The sequence below is a fragment of the Triticum urartu genome, chromosome 5A (assembly GCF_056163025.1).
Source record: "Triticum urartu cultivar PI428250 chromosome 5A, HENAU_Tu73, whole genome shotgun sequence".
Classification (NCBI taxonomy): Eukaryota; Viridiplantae; Streptophyta; class Magnoliopsida; order Poales; family Poaceae; genus Triticum; species Triticum urartu.
The window spans coordinates 659,784,920-659,806,529 of NC_141877.1; the positions used below are offsets into that span (position 1 = coordinate 659,784,920).

At 47.5% G+C, this 21,610-nt stretch overlaps 1 protein-coding gene and 1 pseudogene across 3 annotated transcripts; one reads left to right on the forward strand and one right to left on the reverse strand.

Moving 5' to 3' along the window:
- Positions 1-522: 522 nt before the first annotated feature.
- LOC125511462 (eudesmanediol synthase) lies at positions 523-9,190 on the reverse strand. Of its 3 annotated transcripts, none has more exons than XM_048676848.2 (6): positions 8,973-9,190; positions 7,821-8,097; positions 6,784-7,135; positions 1,653-1,871; positions 1,331-1,466; positions 523-1,213 (listed from the first exon to the last, which is right to left on the reverse strand). In XM_048676848.2, exons 1-6 carry the CDS (start codon positions 9,183-9,185, stop codon positions 674-676), a joined length of 1,737 nt encoding a protein of 578 aa, XP_048532805.2. In that variant the 5' UTR covers positions 9,186-9,190; the 3' UTR covers positions 523-673. The 3 variants fall into 3 exon arrangements, with proteins under 3 accessions (XP_048532805.2, XP_048532804.2, XP_048532806.2); XM_048676847.2 differs by having other exon boundaries at positions 525-1,219; positions 8,973-9,188; XM_048676849.2 differs by having other exon boundaries at positions 525-1,219; positions 6,784-7,126; positions 8,973-9,187.
- LOC147973855 (uncharacterized) lies at positions 1,878-3,985 on the forward strand (annotated as a pseudogene).
- Positions 9,191-21,610: the final 12,420 nt, after the last annotated feature.

Consider the following 21,610-nt stretch of genomic DNA (forward strand, 5'->3'; position numbering starts at 1 on the left):
CCGTTAGTATTGTACATATTCATAGAGAATTCAATCTCAACGGGTCCATGTCGAAGACAATGGGGCAGTCATTACACCATCCGTGCAGGTTGCTACTCTAGTTAAGCACTTATCCGACAAATGAATTTCGCCACCTTATGACAATTAACGTCACTGCAGCTGTTTTTCAGGCTTCCATGCAAAGCTTATCACACTTCTCCTTCCGACCTTCCAGCACTGAGCATGTATCAAACTCTATACATCGTTTTACACTTAGAGTCTATGTTTTTATTTGCATTCCAAAATTCATGGGGTTTGTATTGGTGCTTCCTACTAATAGATCACATATATGCCTTTTATTTAAACCTGATATTGTTTTAGAGTTCCCAACTGTTTGAGCCATTCAATTTTTAGTTGAGAAGTTCGAGAGAGTGAATATACATGCAATTGAAACTTGTACAAAACTCTCAGGCCTTCTGCATGGATTTAAGGCTCGTTAAAAAAGAAAATGTGTATTTGTACTTTAAACATGACGTCATAAGTTCAGCTCGGTTTCATGTTTCAAGAAAAGGTAGACACAAAGATTATAAATTTATTAGATTACACAAAAGTGGAAATGTTGCCCAGCATACAAACTAGCCGAAGTTAAGCAAATAACAACATGAACAATCCATCAAACTTAATGAGTGATAATTTAAACGACATATATGGGCTTGAGAAAGAGCGCGGCGATGAGACCCTTGAGGTCACCACCAAATGTGTAGCCGTCCCTGCCACCAAGGTATATAACCTCCAACGTCCTTGTCAGGTTCACCACCAATTGTGCCGCCGACAACAGTGTGGGTTCTATCTCCATACATGCTCGGTTGATCATCCTCCACGCATCTTCGGCCAACGCCGAGATTGCCACGATAGCCTCCTGCCCCCCTACGAGGTTCTCCTTCATGTAGCACTCCACAGAGCTAGCCACATCCTTCTTGGTCTTTCCCAACTTGTAAGAAGCGATGTCGTTGAGAAAGTGAGCGATCACTCCGCTTGCGCAGACAATGTCTGGGACATCGGCTGCCCAGTCAAATGCCTCATTGGTTGCTGTGTTGTCCACACCCATGAGTAGCACAAGGGCCAATGTGGGGAAGCCTGACGACATACGTGAAACCTCTAGGTGCTCCTTGAAGCTCGGGGCATACTTTTCGTTGGACCATTTGGCCTCACAGAGGTAATATTCAGACGATGACTGAAACTACATCCACACAGAGAAACGTGAGATACTGAGATGTAGCATGATGAGTATAGCTTGAATAGCGCAACTGTTAAACTCAGTGCAATTTATTTTCTTTTCACAAGCTCTTACCGCTGTCTTTGCGTAAGATACACGGTATTTCTCATGTGGTCCCAACGTATCCTCAAACTCTTTGAAGTTAGCCAACAATCTGATGTAAAACATATGCAGGTATTTAGGTAGAATAGACACCGCTCTTCGGTCCCATCTGCAATAAATTAGGAATTAGGAGTCTAGGAGAGTGCTATGAGCTCAAATCTTGATCAATCCAGCTGGATAGTTTTACAAGATTGATGGTTTAAATTTCCGTTATAATTAAACTTAGCCATGTTAAGCTTTAGTTCAGCGATTGGCCTATGTAAGCACTATTATTTTGCATAAAATCCCATCTCACCTTTGTATAGCTTCATTGAGTTTATAGCAATCCTCCAGGGTCGCGTGGACATCATAGGTGTCATCCATCAGGGATAGCAGACCGAACGTCTTTGCAAACATCAGTCGTGCGCGAGAGTACTCCTCCTCATGGAACATGCTACATGTCCAGAAATAGTTCTCCACTAGACGATCCCGGGCATAGCTTAGCTTCACATTGTCATAAAGATCTCTCCACCACCTGCAGATTGCATCCATTTTAACCCAAATATCAAGTAAGATCTTGGTGCATACTGTTATAATTACTTTATGTTCCCTATTAGCTTGTTCTAATTTCAAGTCCGTGTACTCCTTTGAGCTGCATTATGTTAGCTGGCATCCGCAACATTGTCTTTTACCTCACGCCATAAATTTTCGTGTCGTACGACTTTGTTTGCTTTCCATTTATGGAATTTATAATATAAAACCGAGCGCTCTTTGCACCTTCATTCTAAAAGAATATTGGTAGAAGTTAATAGGGAATAATTGCATCATTCAGTGCAGTAGTTGTGCCGTACTCCTATTCCTATATCAAGGGAGAGGAAGAGGGAGGTGCAAGGGCCAGTGGTGGTGCCGCCATTCGTGGTGCAGATGATGCTATGTCATGATCCACTAGGTGTGGCCATTGCTAGAGAGGAATCCATGAAAGACCGGAGGGACATGGGGAATAGTGGAAATGAAGGAAATAAATGAGATGATGTTATGCTGTCAGTTGGATCTCACTTGCCGACATATGGAAAGTTTTTTTTGAGCTAAAATAAAACTGCAGCTTAGTTTGTCAGTAGGAACTAAAGATAGGATATGTCTACGTCTTAGTAGATTGAGATTCTTTTTATGTCTAAGTTGTTAGCGAACGTATGTGTCATGTAATTTGCTAGTCCTAGTCTTCAGGCTAGTGGGTGAGTTAGTTGGCTGAGTCGGCATGTATATAACTGTGTAACCCCATATTGTGAATACAGTGAGTTGCACGACCCATCTCTCTCTCCCGATCGCTCTGGCTCGAACATGGTATCAGTTTAACTAAGATCCTACTCTTCCGCTGCCCTCTCTCCCCACCTCGCCGCCATGACCTCCTCCTCCTCGGTCTCCTCTTCCGGCGAGTCCTCCGCCGATGAGTAGTTCGACCTCCCCGTGGCCACCCAAACCCTTCCCACCATTCAGATCCAAAGCCCGCGGATTCGTTATCACGTCTTGCTCACCTTGGACTATGAGAAGGAGAACTATGGCCTCTGGCGCCGCCAGTTTCTCGCCGCCCTCGCCAAGTTCGGCCTCACCGACCACGTCGACGGCTCGCCGGCTCACGCCACCTCTGATTGGGTCCTCAACGACTTCGTCGTCCTGTCGTGGTACAATGCCACGGTCACCCCTCGACCTTGGAGATCGTCGAGGATCGTAAGGACACGACGTACACCCTCTGGCGCTCCCTCCGTTCTCTCTTCCGCAGCAACCGCGATGCCCGGATCACCTACCTCCTCGACGAGTCCCACAGCTTCATCCAAGGCGACCTCACCATCGTCGACTACACCTCTCGGCTGAAACAGATGGCTGGCACTCTGCGTGATCTCGGCCATCGCATCAAGGATCGCGAACTGGTTCACAACGTCCTGCGTTGCCTCGATGAGCGCCTCCAACACGCTGTGCCGCACATGACCCGTGGTCGCCGGCCCTCCCTCGTCAAGCTCCTCTCCTTCCTGCAGCTGGAGGAACAACATCTCAGCCGGCTGGCGCGCAACGCCACCTGCACGGTCCTCATCGCGCCGGCCAATGCCTACTACGCCGCTCGGCCGCAGCCCCCTGCGCCCGCGCCGGCCCTCTTCAACGCCGGCGCTCCCACGGCCCTTCTCGGCCCCACCCAGCATGGCGCAGGCGGCTCCTCCGGTAACCGCGGCGGCCGACAGAAGAAGTGCAAGCAGAATCCCTCGGTCGGGCCTGGTGGCTCCTCCTCCGGCAGGGCTCTCCCTGGCGGCTCCTCCTTCAGTGGCGGGATCTCTGGTGGCTACGTTCCTGCCCAGCGCTCCCCCACCACCGTCGCCGACACCTTCCAAGGCATCCTCGGTGCACGCCCGCCCGCTCCTTCTACACCCCAGGCGTACCAGGACACGACCGTGGCCTCGCCGTCGTCGCACTGGGATCAGGCGGCGCTGATTGCCGCCCTCAATCAGATGGTGCTGCATCCACCCTCTGCCCCGATGGTGAATGGGTCCTCGACAGCGGCTCTTCTTCCCACATGAGCTCCGGTTCTGGTATTCCTTTCTCCCTTCCCACATCCTCTTCTCCCTCCTCCATCGTCGTTGGTGATTGGTCTCTGCTGCCAATCACCGGCGTCGGTTCCACCTCCTTCCCCACTCCCTCCCGCCCTCTCTCCCTCTTAGAAATTCTCATATCTCCCTCTCTTATCAAAAATCTCGTTTCCGTACGTGCTTTCACTCGTGATAATTTAGTCTCGATTGAATTTGACCCCTATGGTTTCTCTATCAAGGATCTCGCAACCAAGACGGTGCTTCTCCGATGTGACTCCATCGGCGATCTGTAGACCTTCGCTCCGTCCCATCACTGCCTCACCGCCACCGCCGATCTCTGGCACCAGCACCTTGGCCACCCCGGTGCTGCCGTCCTCGCCAAGGCCTCCACATATTTCGATTTCAGCTTTAATAAGAGCTTGTCGACCCATTGCGATGCATGTCATCTCGGCAAGCACACTAGGCTCCCCTTTAGTTCTTGTACTTCTCATACTACTTTTCCATTCGAACTTTGTCATTGTGATCTATGGACAAGTCCAATATTAAGTGTGTCTGGTCTCCAATACTACTTGGTCATTCTTGATGATTTCACACATTTTGTATGGACCTTTCCTATACGTCGCAAATCCGAAGTGCATGGCCTATTAGTTCAATTTTTTGCCTATGTCCACACAAAATTCTCTCGTCCCATTCTCGCTCTTCAAACCGACAACGGCAAAGAATTTGACAACCTCGCAAATCGTTCTCTTCTCGCAACTTGCGGCACTCTCTTTCGCCTCACCTGCACGTATATGTCCCAACAGAATGGCAAGGCCGAACGCATTATTCGTACTCTCAACAACGGTGTTCGTACCCTTCTAATTCACGCTTCCATGCCTCCCCGTTGGTGGGCTAAAGCTCTAGCCACGTCCACTTATCTCCTCAACCGGCGTCCTTACGAACCTCAACTTCTGACCACCCCCTACGAGCTTCTTTTTGGGCATGCACCCGACTTTCTTCACTTCCGTGTATTCGGATGTCTTTGCTATCCCAACCTCTTAGCCACCACCCCAACAAGCTCTCCACACGTTCGGTTTCTTGTGTCTTTCTAGGCTACCCCGACGATAGGAAAGGATATCGTTGTTACGATCCCTTATCCCGGTGCATTATCTTTTCCAGGCACATAACTTTCGTGGAAACTGTTTTCCCCTTCAAATCGCTACCTACTCCTCCTCAAACTGCGCCCTTATCCGCTCCTGATCCACCTCCCGCGATTCATGTCGATCCTGCATGGCCTACATGGCTGCTGCCCTCGCCCTCCCCTCCTGGATCGCCAACTGGCTCCCCCAAGCCCACCAACGCACCAAACCCTCCCACGTCTCCACAGCCCGCCAGCCATTCGCCTCATGGGCCGCCTACCCCACCTTCCGGCCCAACCACCTCTCCCGACCCCCCTCGCCTCATCCTTCTCCCTCGTCGCCTCCTGTTCGTGCGCCACATCCGATGATGGCGCGCGCACAGCACGGGATCTTCCAGCCTAACCCTCGCTACACAAATTTGCACGCCTCTACCATACCCCCCCTTCCCTCATCCGTCCGTATTGCCCTTTGCGACCCAAACTGGCGCGCTGCCATGCAGTCTGAATTCGATGCTCTCATGGCGAACTCCACCTGGACACTTGTTCCTCGCCCACCTCACACTAATGTGGTTACTGGAAAGTGGGTTTTCAGGCACAAAACCAACACCGACGGCTCCCTCGAGCGGTATAAAGCCCGCTTGGTTGTCCGGGGTTTCGCTCAACTGCCCGGCATCGACTTTGGCGAGACATTTTCACCGGTGGTCAAGCCGGCTACAATTTGGACGGTGCTCACCCTCGCGTGGTCTTGCGGCTAGCCGGTGCATCAGCTTGACGTAAAGAATGCCTTCCTTCACGGCGTCCTTGACGAGCAAGTCTATTGCTATCAGCCCGCCGGATTTGTCGACACCACTCGGCTGAATCACGTCCGCCGTCTCTCCGAGTCCTTGTACGGCCTCAAGTAGGCCCCACGGGCTTGGTTTCAGCGGTTCGCCACCTTCGCCGCCAACATTGGGTTCGTCGCGTCGCGGTCCGATGCCTCGCTGTTCATCCTACGGCGGGGTGATGACACCGCGTACCTTCTACTATACGTTGATGACATCGTCATCACGACTTCCTCGACTGCCCTTCTTCGCACACTCGTCGATCAGGTACAGCACGAGTTCGCGATGACGGACATGGGTGCTCTCCACTACTTCCTCGGCATCCGGGTTCAGCGTACATCGCGTGGGTTCTTCCTCGACTAGGCCCAGTACGCCGAGGACCTTCTTCATCGCGCCGGCATGTCTACCTGCCACCCCGCGGCCACGTCGGTCAACACCTCGCCCAAGGTTGCCGCCGATGCCGGTCGGCCCGTCGCCGATCCCTCCAACTATTGCAGTCTCGCCGGCGGCCTGCAATATCTCACCATGACGCGTGCAGACCTGGCATATGCTGTCCAACAGGCGTGTCTTCACATGCATGATCCTCGGGACAGTCACCTCACACTCGTCAAGCGTATCTTGCGGTACATTCGTGGCACAACCGCCCATGGACTCCTGCTGCCAGTCTCCTCGTCGACAGAGATAGTTGCCTACTCCGACGCGGATTGGGCGGGTTGTCCTGACACTCGCCGCTCAACCTCCGGATACTGTGTTTACCTTGGCGCCACCCTCGTCAGCTGGTCTAGAAAAGTTCATCTAGAAAAGTGAAATTTGAATTTAAGTTGGACTTTTCAGAAGGCTTTGATATAAGAAAATATTAAACAATTTGCAATTAGCAAAACCGTTATTAGAGGTAATAAAACAACATTACATAGAAAGGGGAAAACATCAACTTACAAAGATAGATCCCTAAGCTCCTTGAGGTGAAGGGACCTGACCAATTCAAAGTCAAGCCGGGAGAGCTCCAAGAGCGGGCCATTGTTAGACTCGTCCTGCTCATACTCCTTTATATAATGCATTGTTTCCAACCGCCTGACGGTCCGTGGGAGAGGAATGTCGAGGGCACATGAGACTTGTTCTGCCATTGGTGGCCTAAGCTTGTTTCTCATTGCCTCGAGGTGGTACCTCGAAAAGACGATTGCGTCACTTAGTGCATCCTCACTAGGTGTTGCCAGGTGCGCTGCATTGTAAAGGCTCAGAAGGCTCACTGGGTCACTGCATAGGCTTGTGCTGAAATTTCCTGTCTCATCTTTGAACTTGTCAAATATGTTTGCATGCAGTCATGTAAGTTTGATCATATCAGTTCAGTTTCTAGGTGCGTGTTCTCACATTTGCTACTCACTCTGGTTGGGTTTGTAAGTCGGGCATGGTATTTTAGGTTTTCAATTCACCTAGGGAACCATGTGTTGGATGCCACAAAAAATATAACTTGAGATTCATCGTCGAACGAAATTTCTAAACATAAGTTATATGGCATAATTACACATGTTTTGTTAGTTAAATTCTAGACCTAACATGCCCTAGTTATAAACCCACCCCGAGGTATATACATGCATCATGATGTGTGCCCCTTTACGATGTTAGCAAAACAGTTAATGTATTGGTTGATTCATGGTATGTTTTGTCGAGTATACTAGCAATATTTTGATTAATTTAATCCATGAATAAATCATGAACATGGCAACATGTTTTTCAGATCAAAGAGCATAACGAATATCAATCCTAAACAAACATGATAGAATAGGATAGGTTGAAGGTTTTGGGTTGATCTGAACAAAAAAAGAGCAATTGCTAGATCCACGAATTTTTGTCCGAAGTCCCAACATAAATTTAGATTGACTTTGAGATCACTGAACTTTTCTACAGTGGCCGGTGTACCGATTCAAAGACAACTCAATATACATCATTGGTTTGTTTTAAGGAAATATACATACCAGCAGATACCCAGAGCCCATGCTGCCTAAGTAGGCGAAACCGAAGAGCGGCGATGTGGAGGTCGTCAGAGCTAGCTGGAAACTCCGGCTCCTCGTTTAGCACGTGCCTTAGTGCCGTGCCAATCTCCCCACGGAAGTGGTTGCCGATGCCAAGCCGCTCGAGCATTTCCACGAGTGTCACAACATCAGCCACACTCCTGTTCTTGTTGTCCTCTAACAGGGCGCGCACTTGGACCTTGAGTTGTTCCACCCTCTCTTGCATCGTCATCTCCGAGCTCTATACATCACACACGTAAAATTCAACATTATAACCTTTCTCGTACAAAACCGACATCTTGTTTTTTTTTTGACCTTTTACGGTGCATCAAAATAATATGAGCCGTCCATTTTCAGTCAGTTAATGGACTAGATCCACCAATACTATCAAAGCAATTCAGTAGTATATTTTGTTCAGGGGGTAAAATTGGAAGACTTAGAAAATAAATACCCAAATTCTACATCCATTGAGGAATCCGTGTGTTTTCTTGTCCTGCTTGGACCGGTCCGGCCGAATACTTTCCGGCCGACATTCAATGCAACAGAGACAATTGTACACAGCGATGGATCCTTGCCGGCTGGTATTTTTGGCCGAGGAAATCACCATGTACAATAGATTGATTGATCATTTGGGGATACATGCATTAGTGATTCCGGCGATCAAGCCGGCGGCGGTGGCCTCATAGGAAGCTGCAGCGACGACGCCGCGATTGATCAGGACGTCGTACCGCCGGTTCTGTGGCCTGCTGGTAGATTTGATGCCAGGTCGGGGGCTTGGAGCTCCCACTTGAAGGGCACTCAGGCAGTCAGGCTAGCTCTGATCGATATTGGGCATGCGCTGTTGATCATGGGCAATGGCAACGACGAGGCCTCACGAGGATCGTCACCGCGAGGGATTTGACAAATTAGGAAATGAAAATAATGACAAAACTACCCCGCTAATCAACGGCCGAGATGATTCAATACTACTCGCTTTCAGAGGTAGTATGATGCACCGTAAAAAAATCTCTTGATCCGGGGGAAAACCGACATCTTGTTGGTCAAACTTAAATCCCAAAACGCGTGTGCGCCTATTCACTGGAACAGAAAGAGTATGTAAAAGTGTATGCGACTGACCTGCGAGAGGGGAGGGTTGTAGGTGACGAAAAAGTCACCCCACACGCAGGGTTGGAAGGCGCCCATCTCCAGCTTATGAGGACCAGCAGCGGCAGCAGTGGCAGGCTTGCTAGCAGCCATGTGTAATATGAGTATAAGCTTATACTTGCACAGTTGCACTGGTTGCAGAGCTTGTACTTCTCTATTAGTGTGTGTATATCTTGTGCATGGCATGGTCTTGCTAGCGGTCTCTATTTATAGAGCGAGGGAGCGAGCTAATCGAGTGCGCCAACAGGTTCAACACTGCCGCAGCCTCGCAAATGAAACAAGGCAACGTTCTACACTGTCGGGAGGGGGCGCAATTATTGGATTCTCATTCATGTGTCAGTTATTGCATTGTACTACGCGTTACAACGACATCATATGGCAAGAGATCAGGGTGACAGGGACGACAATACAACCTCAAGGTCCAAGTGCGCGCCGTGTTACTTGATTAATTTTACGTAAGAGATCAGGGTGACAGGGACGACAGAGTAAGTTTGAAGCAGGAGGAGAGAAACAACCTTACCGCCAATGGATGTACGCTACGTAAGCACGCGTATTTTCCAAGCTAAAAATGGTCGAGCCGGACTCGAGGCACGCGGAACACGATGCGTGTGGTGTCCCTATCTGGCAAATCGCTCTCCCAGCTTCGCTGACCCACAAACTACTGCTACCGTGCTACGTACGTCCATGAATGGTTTCTAGTTTGGCAACTCTCTGGTTTGATGGGTCAATCATTAGTTCCTGATTCATGAGCATTTTTACGGTACCCTCTACTGCTATAGAGGGGGGAGAGCAGTATACAATCATCCCGCCGTTGATTTCGTGAGGGTAATCTAATCATATTTTTCTTTTTTCCATTGTAACGTCAGCCCAGCAGCAATCGGTCGCTCTGTTCGTTCAATTACCCGAGCTGTAGTTGCACTCGCCGTCGTGTCTCTATATCCCGGCGCACTCCTGCCACCACCCTCCGCCGGTGCACTTGACCTCGACTGCCGGGCGCTCGTCCACTTCGCCGTCCTTGTTCCTCCAGCTGTGCCTCGCATGGCCCTCTCACGCACGATCCACGTCCGTCAGTATAGGCCGCATCCCACCAAAAACTAGAGTGCAGATCGTAAACTTTCACAACTTCTATGTCTTTGGTAATTGGTACCATGGTGGTTCATCACTTAACTCTTGGTCAGTGGAGACGTCTGGTTGATCTATAGAGTCCCTCCATTGGTAGCTTCTGAAATAGGCACTACATCTTGTCATCGTCGGATCAGCGAGAGAGAGAGAGAGAGGAACGAGCAAGGAAGGAAGACGAACACGAGAGAGACGAGTAGATTTTGATGCTGCTGTAACTGCGCAGCGTTTTCCGGTTTTTCTCTTTTCTTTTATCTGAATACAAAACGAGCTGACTTTCTCTCCCAGTCTGACCGCTATGATCCGCACAATGCGCGAGGTCCCGCAATTGTGTTCACAGCCAAGGCCCATGACCAGGAGAGAGTTCAGGTAACAGAAAAGGAGATCGCCTGCTAACAGCGTCTCCACGATGGAAACGAATTATATGAGACCAGGTCTCACGGACTAGCATGTCAGACCCATCCTGATGGATGACACGTGTTATTTACAATCACAAAGCATCTATCCCATCCCCCACTTGAAATCAGGGGGAGAAGAGATTAGATGCTTTATGATTTGTGATGCCACGTCTCATCCATCAGGGTGGGTCTCACCTGCTAACCCGTGAGACCTGGTCTCATATAATTTCCCCCCTCCACGATCTACGTGATCGTCATGCATGCATGGGTCACATCCGACCCTGCTGCACATTATTTTAAACGAAAAACAAAACAAAGCAAAGCAGCCTAGCCTATCTGGTGTGAGCTTAACTGAGCTAACACATCTAATTTCCCTGGTAGCCGGCGGCTGCCAAAGAAGGGGAGCTCGTCGGGATCGGACAACTGTGTATACTGTCAAGCGGCCGGTACACGATCATGTGATGAAGAATAGATGTAGCGGTGGCCGCCACAAGAGGAAGGGGATGACTTTGCTTTATCTGTAAAACAGGGCGAAAGTCTGTTTTAAGAGAAAGGGGAGGACCGGAGGAGGCCTCGTCGAGGAAGACTTTGTTGGAGCGCGTGACGCCACGAGCTTTGCTGGCGCCTAGCGGCGTAACAACGTTGATCTACGAGCACGAGACTTGAGGCATGAGCAGTGAAAAAAAATAGTGCACTATGCAATGTATCACTAAATACATCGATATACAGTGTCTAGCTAATAACATGTTATAGCATGATATAGCACGCTAATAACATATTTAAAGGGCCACATTATTTTTTTCATTGGGCATGAGTACGTCTGTTATATACAGCTGATTTGATTCTGATCACAGTATCTTTGGAACATGTATTTGCCCGTGTGTAGTGTCTAGTAATGCTTCTAGTGTGTGTGGGTGCGTGCATTATTTGATTCTTTACTTGTGAACGCCACAGCGGATCTGATTCTGACCACAATCTATCTGGAATAGTAGTTTGCCGATGTGTAGTGTCTAGTGCTGCTTCTGCTGTGTGTGGGCGCGCGCGCGCGTGTAGAGCTAACCGTTCTTAAGGATTTTCAGCACGTCTGGTATCAAGTAGGGCATGCCGACAGACCGTGAAGGAGGCAGTGGACAGGCTGATGAATCAAGTTTTGCTACTTCAGAGGTCAGCTTCTGGCTTCTGCTCAACACACGGTGTCGGCGATGGATCGTCTACTGATGTGAAAATAGTTCAAGAGCGGCGTGCCGTCGAAAGAGGAAAGAATAACACAAGTTCGGTGTGTTTTTCGTGTTTAGTGCGTCTAACTTCCTTCGCGTTTTTTGCGGGGTAACTTCCTTCGTTTTCGTGAATGAATGTTTTCTTTTTTAGGGCATTCTAACTGATCCTCTAAAAGTTAGTGGAGTATCCGACGAAGTAAAGTTAGTGGAGTAATTTTTTTACTTCACTAATGGTGGCCACACCTAGCCGATCCCCTATAGTTTGTGGAGTAAAAATAAAATTTTGTAGATTTTGTGTCCTAGCTGTACAAACTTCAAACATTGCACAATGGATATTTTAAAAACATTCAAATTAAAACATGCATAGCATAACCACCATAACATAAAGTTTCGTCATCGCACTTTTTAAATTAAAACATGCGAAGTTCATCCAAAAAACATCACTTCAAACACAACGTTTGATCCAAAATCACCACGAACATAGCATGTATATGTTGTGAAACGAGTCAACCAATGGCATGCACCACCACCCCCTCGGCCACCACCACTCAAAACGATGTCGTCGGCAAAGAAATCAACTGCACCATCCTCTCGGCCACCATCACCATCGCCATCCTCTCGGCCACCACCATCAACACCACCTCCTTGGCCACCACCAACATTCCGAAGAGAGGCTTCCAAAATCTCTCCCCGAGTGAGCTCCCAATACTTTCTTGCAGTTTTATCCATTGTGTTTGGATTCATGAACATGGAAGCGTGTTCTTCGGCCTTCTTGGCATCACGAATCCTCTCCTTCTCAAGTGTAAGCCTACGCTCCTCCGCCTTTAACTTTCTCTCTTCGGCCGCCGACTTGGCCTTCCATTTCTCATCGTCGAATGCCTTGAGCTAATCCCACCTCGCCATCTTCTCTTCTTTGTGCTCGGTCGCCAACATCTTCTTAGTCTCGATCGTTGCCACAAGTTCTTCTTTGTAGTGCCACCGAATGCATTTATCTTCTTTCTTTCTTTTGCAATCTTATTTCCTTCCGGTCTATTGTTGGCATCTTCATCAATCTCATCGTCCACCTCAACGGAAATGCTCAACCTTGATCTCTTTGGAGTGGTCTACACGATTCTTTGGATCCACTTCTCATTTTTACATAGCTGTTTGTAGCAATGATGCAACGTGAAAGGCTTGTGGCCGAACTTGGTGTTTCTATGCTTGAATAGTTCTTGGATGTAGGGGGCATACTCCGCCACTTGCACACCGCTCGGTGGTGCATGATTCACTTGGTTGATGTAACCGGACCATCGGTTGCATTGGTCATGAATGGTGCTCCAACGATGCCCAAGAGAACCATGAGTATGGCTTGATCGCACATCCACGGAGTTGTTATAGTGGTCGGTAATTCTCTCCCAAAACATGGTCTTGGTTTGATCCGTTCCGATCATTGCATCCATGGAGATCACACACCAAGCATCGCAAAGAGCAATATCCTCCTTTTGGTTGTAGTTTTGGGTGCGGCACCTTGGCACCTTCGTGCTTTCTTTGGCCACCTCCACAACCTTCTCTTCCCCGGTCACCACCTCTTCAGCCTCCTCCTCTTCCCCGATCACTTCTTGCTCCATGTCTTGGGTGGCCTCCGAATGATCCCAAAACGAGTCATAGTGGAGCTCATCAAGTCCAACAACAGCCAAGGACTCCAAGGAGGTGAGGAATTCAGCCATGTTCATCTCCGCACTACAATAAACAAAGCAAACACTACCAACAATCACTACCGGCTACAAACAATCACTATCGGATACCTACAACACGCGAGGTTTTTGTTTTTACCTTGTAGGCATTTCACCGAGCACTTGGCGGCCGCGATGCTTGTTGTCGGCTACGGCTGCCGCCCGAGCCGGAGCAGTGGCCGTAGGGGGCGCCAGAGTAGCTGCACGAGGCGCCACTTTGGCCTTCTTCATCTTCTTCGCGACCGCCTCAGCGAGCATCCCTGCCTCCACCATTGGCTTTCGAGCTCGTTTGGCTCCGAAGGGTGCGGCGGGAGGGCAATGGGCCGTTGCTAGAGAGGCGGTGGCCTCCCTTGGAGGAGCTTTGACGCGGTGGGTTTTTTCATCCCCAAAATCTTCTTCGGCACGGGTGGCGGCGCATGGATAATTTCCGACAACGATGGACGGCGGGGGTGAGGGAAGGGCCCAAGCTATCCATTCCGGCCGGCTGGATGGTCATCGGTGGCGATGGCAGGGTGCAGCGGCTTTGGCGGCAGGAGACAAGGAGGCGCGGTGTGGGAGAAAGAGAGAGGCGCTAGTTTTACTCGGCCACCATGGGAGTAAGCAAAAATAAGGAGATTTGGGGGGATATTGGGAGTTGAAGTAAAAAATTTACTCAACTAAACCGGATAGAGGATCGGCTAGATGCGTCGTAAGGGAGTATTATCGAATTTTTACTTCCTTATGGTCTTTTAGGGGATCGGTTAGAAATGCCCTCAGTATTGCAGGAGGTCTAAACAAAAATTTAGTCTTTTTTCTTTTGTAAAGAGGGGACATCCCTTGGCCTCTGCATCGAGTGATGCATACAACCTTTAATTTTCTTTTCTAGTAATTCGATGAGTTCACCCCAAGTCATCATTCTAAAAGATTTGGACCTGAACAATTCTACATCTCAATCTAATGGTTTATATCAGCCGCAAAAATAAATAAATAATCTAATGGTTCATATGTACACAAGTCCGGGAGTCCTCACCAAGACATAGTTTTCACGTGTTGATCTCTCGCCACCCACCACTACTCTTGCAAATTACAGGTGACACGTACCAAAATGTAAAATCTCTATTAGTTACTCGAAGCATTGCTGACCGCTTCAACTGCCCTAAGGGACTTTCCTAGGAATCCCTATTATGTCATCTTCAACGGTAACCCGTAATTTTTTTTCCGCGTCTGTCCGCGGACAGGTGATTAATTCACGGATACGAATGTGGGAGGCTATTATCCAAAGCTGCTCGCATACATTTCAAACACTTTGTCAGTAAATTGAACAAAATTCGTACAAACAAGACAGGTTTCATACAAACCAGACGACATTCATGCAAACACAGCGGAATTTTGTTAGATTTCGAACATTTAGAAAAAAAAATCCGTTCCGACCCGACCCTAAATCTATCCTACGACGGCGTCCGACATCCAACCCCTTGTCGTCCTTCATCCTCGTCTCCATGACCACCAACAATAAGACCGATGAACTGAAGCTGATGCGGTCTCCGGCGAGGAAGAGTAGATCACGGGAGACGGATCGGCCCACATGGGACACAAGGCCCTGCCGCCTCCCGTGCTCTAATCATCCTCGGAGGAGTCTGCGCCTTGTCCGTCAACGGTGGACGTGAGGTGCACGATGAAAATGGTGGCGCCCACGTTGTCCCCTTCCCACCAGGCCGCCGGATGGTTCGTCGCCGGCGCGTAGGAGGCGCATCTGGCGTTGTTCTCCTTCGCAATCGCCTGGACTAGTGCCTCCGTGGCGGCCGCTTCCTGGCAAGTGGCAGCTTGAGTGCGGACGACATCGTAAATGGCACGCTACTCTGCGGCGAAGTTGGGGTTCGCCGCGGCCATGGCCGCCACGGCCTCCTCGCTCGCGCGCTCGTTGTAGATCCGGCACTACTGCAGGAATGCCTAGTAGCGGCGGGTGAGAAAAGTCTAGCAGTGGCGGGCAAGGCTCTCAAGGCTGCCCGCCACTGACCTCCTGCTACTACTAGAACACCATCAGTGGCGGGCGTCCGCCCGCCACTATTAGGCCATGAGAAGTGGTGGGCTCTACGTCATGCCCGCCACAGGAATTTCACACTGTTGTGGCGGTCCTTTTCTGCCGCTCGCCATTGCTATTGTTGCATGTCGACATGATTGAATTACAACATATTGCACCTGGATCAGATCATAAATTCTGGTTTGAACCTTGATCCACATACAGGCACCACATTACAATGATTTGAACCTTGATCCACATATTGCATTTGGTACATAAATTCTGGTTTGAACCTTGATCCACATACATGCACCACATTACAATGATTTCAGGTTAATGGAAAGTAGTAGTTATAGAATATAACAAGTGCATTACAATAATTAATAAGCATACATATGTCGCACTCATCACATAATTAATGGTTTGACGAGTTTTTTTTGAGTGAAATGAGTGTTGGCAGATGTTCAACACCCAGACCGTTAGTAAAAGCCGCACATACTACATGAATTAGTACTTGACAGAACAAACGGGGACCAACGGGCCACTTGCTCTAAAATTAGAGATTTGGCCTCTCGAAGAGCCCATTGCACAACCTCATCGGACGTGGGTATAGTGGTTGGACTCATACCTGGCCAGATCCTCAGCCTCTCATCTAGGGCCGCCTCCGCAAGGATGCACACTGCGAGGTCAGTGAACCGCCTCTCTACAATCTTCTCAATCGCCGTGAAAGAACAATGGGCCATTGGAACACTTTTGACCCAAGCTAACATCGCCTCCTTGAGGCGCTCTGCCCGATACTTTTCCCGTGTCCCTAGATAGTGCTTCTCCATGTCCACCGCAAATACCCCCTCCACAAATCTTCTGGCGCTCCCATCTGTTATTTTTAATAGACAATAACATTCAAAATATATACATATAGAAAAGATCACAAGGTTAATATATAAAAATATGACACTTATACATATAAAGTAGAGATCACAAGGTAACAATCATTGTGTCATGATATAGTTTAATGATTTTCACGGGTTACTAGACTAGAAAGGATCATGTATATCGCCATGTTGATGTTTCATTCTCATGTCTCGTTCTTCTTGACTCTCTGCCCCGAAGTAGAACATCCCCTCATCCCTCACTACATGGCGATTGATGATATTTGTGAGCACTCTCTAAAGGCGCTCGTGCTCTGTCCAAAAGTGAGCTAGCTTAACTTCCTTCTCATTCTCTTCAGACCATTTCTGCAACATTGAATCACTTCTTAATAGTGGTCCTGCGCGCACATAGTCATCCATTAAGACCATGGCATAGTAGCCAGACATGTGCATGATTTCCCCTTTCAATTGTTGCCGGCAACAAAAGCAAGTGTTAAATTTGTACTGCGAATGCGACATGTTCTTACGGTCGGAGTTATGACACATAAGAAGATCAGCATTGAGAACTTTCTTCAGATCAGTCCACGGCTTCTTAGGGTCTCTCCTGGAATCAAAGACATAAGTTCGTCCATCCCGGGGCATCAGTGGATGACGATCCAGTGTTCATTGCTGCGCAAAACAATTGAACAACGCAACATTAATTAGATTGACATCAAAGTACCCATGTGTATTGTGCAAGCAAAAAGAAATGAACTTACGCTTCGAAGTAAGGCATGATAAAGTTGTGCTTGGTCCGAGGACTACAAAGAATGGTCTTGTGGAGGTAATCTGTCATAAGACATACGTTGGCCTTTATCAGAATCTACATTGGCCCGATGCATGAGATACGGATCAAGGAAGCCAACTTCCTCATTCTGGAGTAATGGGTTTGTAGCATGCCAGAGCGACCAAAGACTCATCAAAGACGGCTTGATTACGTCCACATAGAAAATATTGTCGGTGACCACGCTCTCAAATCCAAGATATATTTTATCAGCAGGGTACTTGTCGACAAATCCAAGGCCCTCTATAACATTGGCGGTGTAATACATCTCACCCTTTCCTGACCTAGCTATTACGTCTTTGTGTAGAAGCTAAATTTCAACGCTTAGTGCACTCAACTTGTGTTGTGGCTATTGGGGAACGTAGCATGCAATTTAATTTTTTCCTAAGATCACACAAGATCTATCTAGGAGATGCATAGCAACGAGAGGGTCAAAGTGTGTCCACGTACCCTCGTTGACCGAAAGCGGAAGCGTCAGTTTAACACGCTTGATGTAGTCAAACATCTTCTCGATTCAACCAATCAAGTACCGAACGTACGACACCTCCGAGTTCTGCACACGTCCAGCTCGATCACGTCCCTCGAACTCTTGATCTAGCAAAAGTGTCGAGGGAGAGTTTCATCAGCACGACGGCGTGGTGATGGTGATGGTGAAGTGATCCACGCAGGGCTTCGCCTAAGCACTACGGCAATATAACTGGAGGAGTAAACAGTGGAGGGGGCACCGCACACGGCTAAGAACAATTGATGTGTCTTAGAGGTGCCCCCGCCCTTGTATATAAATGAGGGAGAGGGAAGGAGGCCGACCTAGGGGCGCGCCAAGTGTGGGGAGTCCCACTTGGACTCCTAGTCCAATTCGCCCCCCCTTTCCTTTACCGGAAGGGGAAAGGGGGAAGGAGAGGGAGAAGGAGAAGGAAAGGGGGGCCGTGCCCCCTCCCCTAGTCCAATTCGGACTCCTCCCTTGGGGGCGCACCACCCTTGTGGGCTAGCTTGCCTCCCTCCTATGGCCCATGTGGCCCATATCTTCCCCCGGGGGGTTCCGGTAACCCCCGGTACTTCGATACGTACCCGATACATTCCGAAACACTTCCAGTGTCCGAATACTACCGTCCAATATATCAATCTTTACCTCTCGAACATTTCGAGACTCCTCGTCATGTCTGCGATCTCATCTGGGACTCCAAACAATCTTCGGTCACCAAATCACATAACTCATATAATACAAAATTGTCATCGAACGTTAAGCGTGCGGACCCTACGGGTTCGAGAACTATGTAGACATGACCGATACACTTCTCCGGTCAATGACTAACAACGGAACCTGGATGCTCATATTGGTTCCCACCTATTCTACGAAGATCTTTATCGGTTGTACCGTAATGACAACATACATTATTCCCTTTGTCATCAGTATGTTAGTTTCCCGAGATTTGATCGTCGGTATCTTCATACCTAGTTCAATCTAGTTACCGACAAGTCTCTTTACTCGTTCCGTCATACATCATACCATAACTAACTCATTAGTCACATTTCGTGCAAGGCTTATTATGATGTGTATTACCGAGAGGGCCCAGAGATACCTCTCCGATACTCGGAGTGACAAATCCTAATCTTGATCTATGCCAACCCAACAAACACCTTCGGAGATACGTGTAGAGCATCTTTATAATCGCCCAGTTATGTTGTGATGTTTGATAGCACACAAGGTATTCCTCTGGTACCCGAGAGTTACATAATCTCATAGTCGAAGGAATATGTATTGGACATGAAGAAAGCAATAGCAATAAAACTGAACGATCAATATGCTAAGCTAACGGATGGGTCTTGTCCATCACATCATTCTCCTAATGATGTGATCCCATTCATCAAATGACAACACATGTCTATGGTTAGGAAACTTAACCATCTTTGATTAATGAGCTAGTCTAGTAGAGGCTTACTAGGGACACAGTGTTTTGTCTATGTATCCACACATGTATCAAGTTTCCGGTTAATACAATTCTAGCATGAATAATAAACATTTATCATGATATAAGGAAATATAAAATAACAACTTTATTATTGCCTCTAGGGCATATTTCCTTCAGTCTTGCACTTGCACTAGAGTCAATAATCTAGTTCACATCGCCATGTGATTTAACACCAATAGTTCACATCTTTATGTGATTTAACACCCATAGTTCACATCGCCATGTGACCAACACCCAAAGGGTTTACTAGAGTCCATAATCTAGTTCACATCGCTATGTGATTAACACCCAAAGAGCACTAAGGTGTGATCATGGTTTTCTAGTGAGAGAAGTTTAGTCAACGGGTCTGCCACATTCAAATCCGTATGTATTTTGCAAATTTCTATGTCTACAATGCTCTGCATGGAGCTACTCTAGCTAATTGCTCCCACTTTCAATATGTATCCAGATTGAGACTCAGAGTCATCCGGATCGGTGTAAAAGCTTGCATCGACGTAACTCTTTACGACGAACTCTTTATCACCTCCATAACCAAGAAATATTTCCTTAGTCCTCTTAGGTAACTAAGGATAACTTTGACCGCTGTCCAGTGATATACTCCTGGATCACTATCGTACCCCCTTGCCAAAATCATGGCAAGGTACACAATAGGTCTGGTACACAACATAACATATTCTATAGAACCTATGGCTGAGGCATAGGGAATGACTTTCATTCTCTTTCTATCTTCTGTTGTGGTCGGGTTTTGAGTCTTACTCAACTTCATACCTTACAAATTAGGCAAGAACTCCTTCCTTGACTGATCCATTTTGAACTCCTTCAAAATATTATCAAGGTATGTACTCATTGAAAGTCTTATCAAGCGTCTTGATCTATCTCCATAGATCTTGATGCCCAATATGTAAGCAACTTCACCGAGGTCTTTCTTTGGAAATCTACTTTCAAGCACTCCTTTATGCTTTCTAGAAAATTCTACATCATTTCCGATCAGCAATATGTCATTCACATATACTTATCAGAAAGGATGTAGTGCTCCCACTCACTTTATCGTAAATACAGGCTTCACCGCAAGTCTGTATAAAACTATATGCTTTGATCAACTCATCAAAGAGTATATTCCAACTCCGAGATGCTTGCACCAGTCCATAGATGGATCGCTGGAGCTTGCACATTTTGTTAGCACCTTTAGGATTGACAAAACCTTCTCGTTGCATCATATACAACTCTTCTTTAATAAATCCATTAAGGAATGTAGTTTTGACATCCATTTGCCAGATTTCATAAAATGTGGCAATTACTAACATGATTTGGACAGACTTTAAGAATCGATACGAGTGAGAAAATCTCATCGTAGTCAACACCTTGAACTTGTCAAAAACCTTTTTCGACAAGTCGAGCTTTGTAGATAGTAACACTACTATCAGCGTCCGTCTTCCTCTTGAAGATCCATTTATTCTCAATGGCTTGCCGATCATCGGGCAAGTCCACCAAATTCCACACTTTGTCCTTATATATGGATCCTATCTCAGATTTCATGGCCTCAAGCCATTTATCAAAATCTGGGCTCATCATTGCTTCCTCATAGTTCATAGGTTCGTCATGTTCTAGTAACATGACTTCCAGGACAGGATTACCGTACCACTCTGGTGTGGAACGTGCTCTGGTTGACCTACGAGGTTTGGTAGCAAATTGATCTAAAGTTTCATGATCATTATCATTAGCTTCCTCTCTAGTTGGTGTAGGCATCACGGTAACAGTTTTCTGTGATGAGCTACTTTCCAATTTGAGACAAGGTACAATTACCTCATCAAGTTCTACTTTCCTCCCACTCACTTCTTTCGAGAGAAGCTCCTTCTCTAGAAAGGATCCATACTTAGCAACAAAGATATTGTCTTCGGATCTGTGATAGAAGGTGTACCCAACAGTTTCTTTTGGGTATCCTATGAAGACGCACTTCTCCGATTTGGGTTCGAGCTTATCAGGCTGAAGCTTTTTCACTAAGCATCGCAACCCCAAACTTTAAGAAACGACAGCTTAGGTTTCTTGCCGAACCATAATTCATACTGTGTCGTCTCAACGGATTTAGTTGGTGCCCTATTTGACGTGAATGCAGCTGTATCTAATGCATAACCCAAAAACAATAGTAGTAAATCGGTAAGAGACATCATGGATCGCACCATATCTAATAAAGTACGGTTACGACATTCGGACACACCATTATGCTGTGGTGTTCCAGGTGGCGTGAGTTGTGAAACTATTCCACATTGTTTTAAATGAAGGCCAAACACGTAACTTAAATATTTTCCTCCGCGATCAGATCGTAAAAACTTTATTTTCTTGTTACGATGATTCGCCCCTTCACTCTGAAATTCTTTGAACTTTTCAAATGTTTCAGACTTGTGTTTCATTAAGTCGATATACCCATATCTGCTCAAATCATCTATGAAGGTTAGAAAATAACGATACCTGCCGCGAGCCTCAACACTCATCGGACCGCATACATT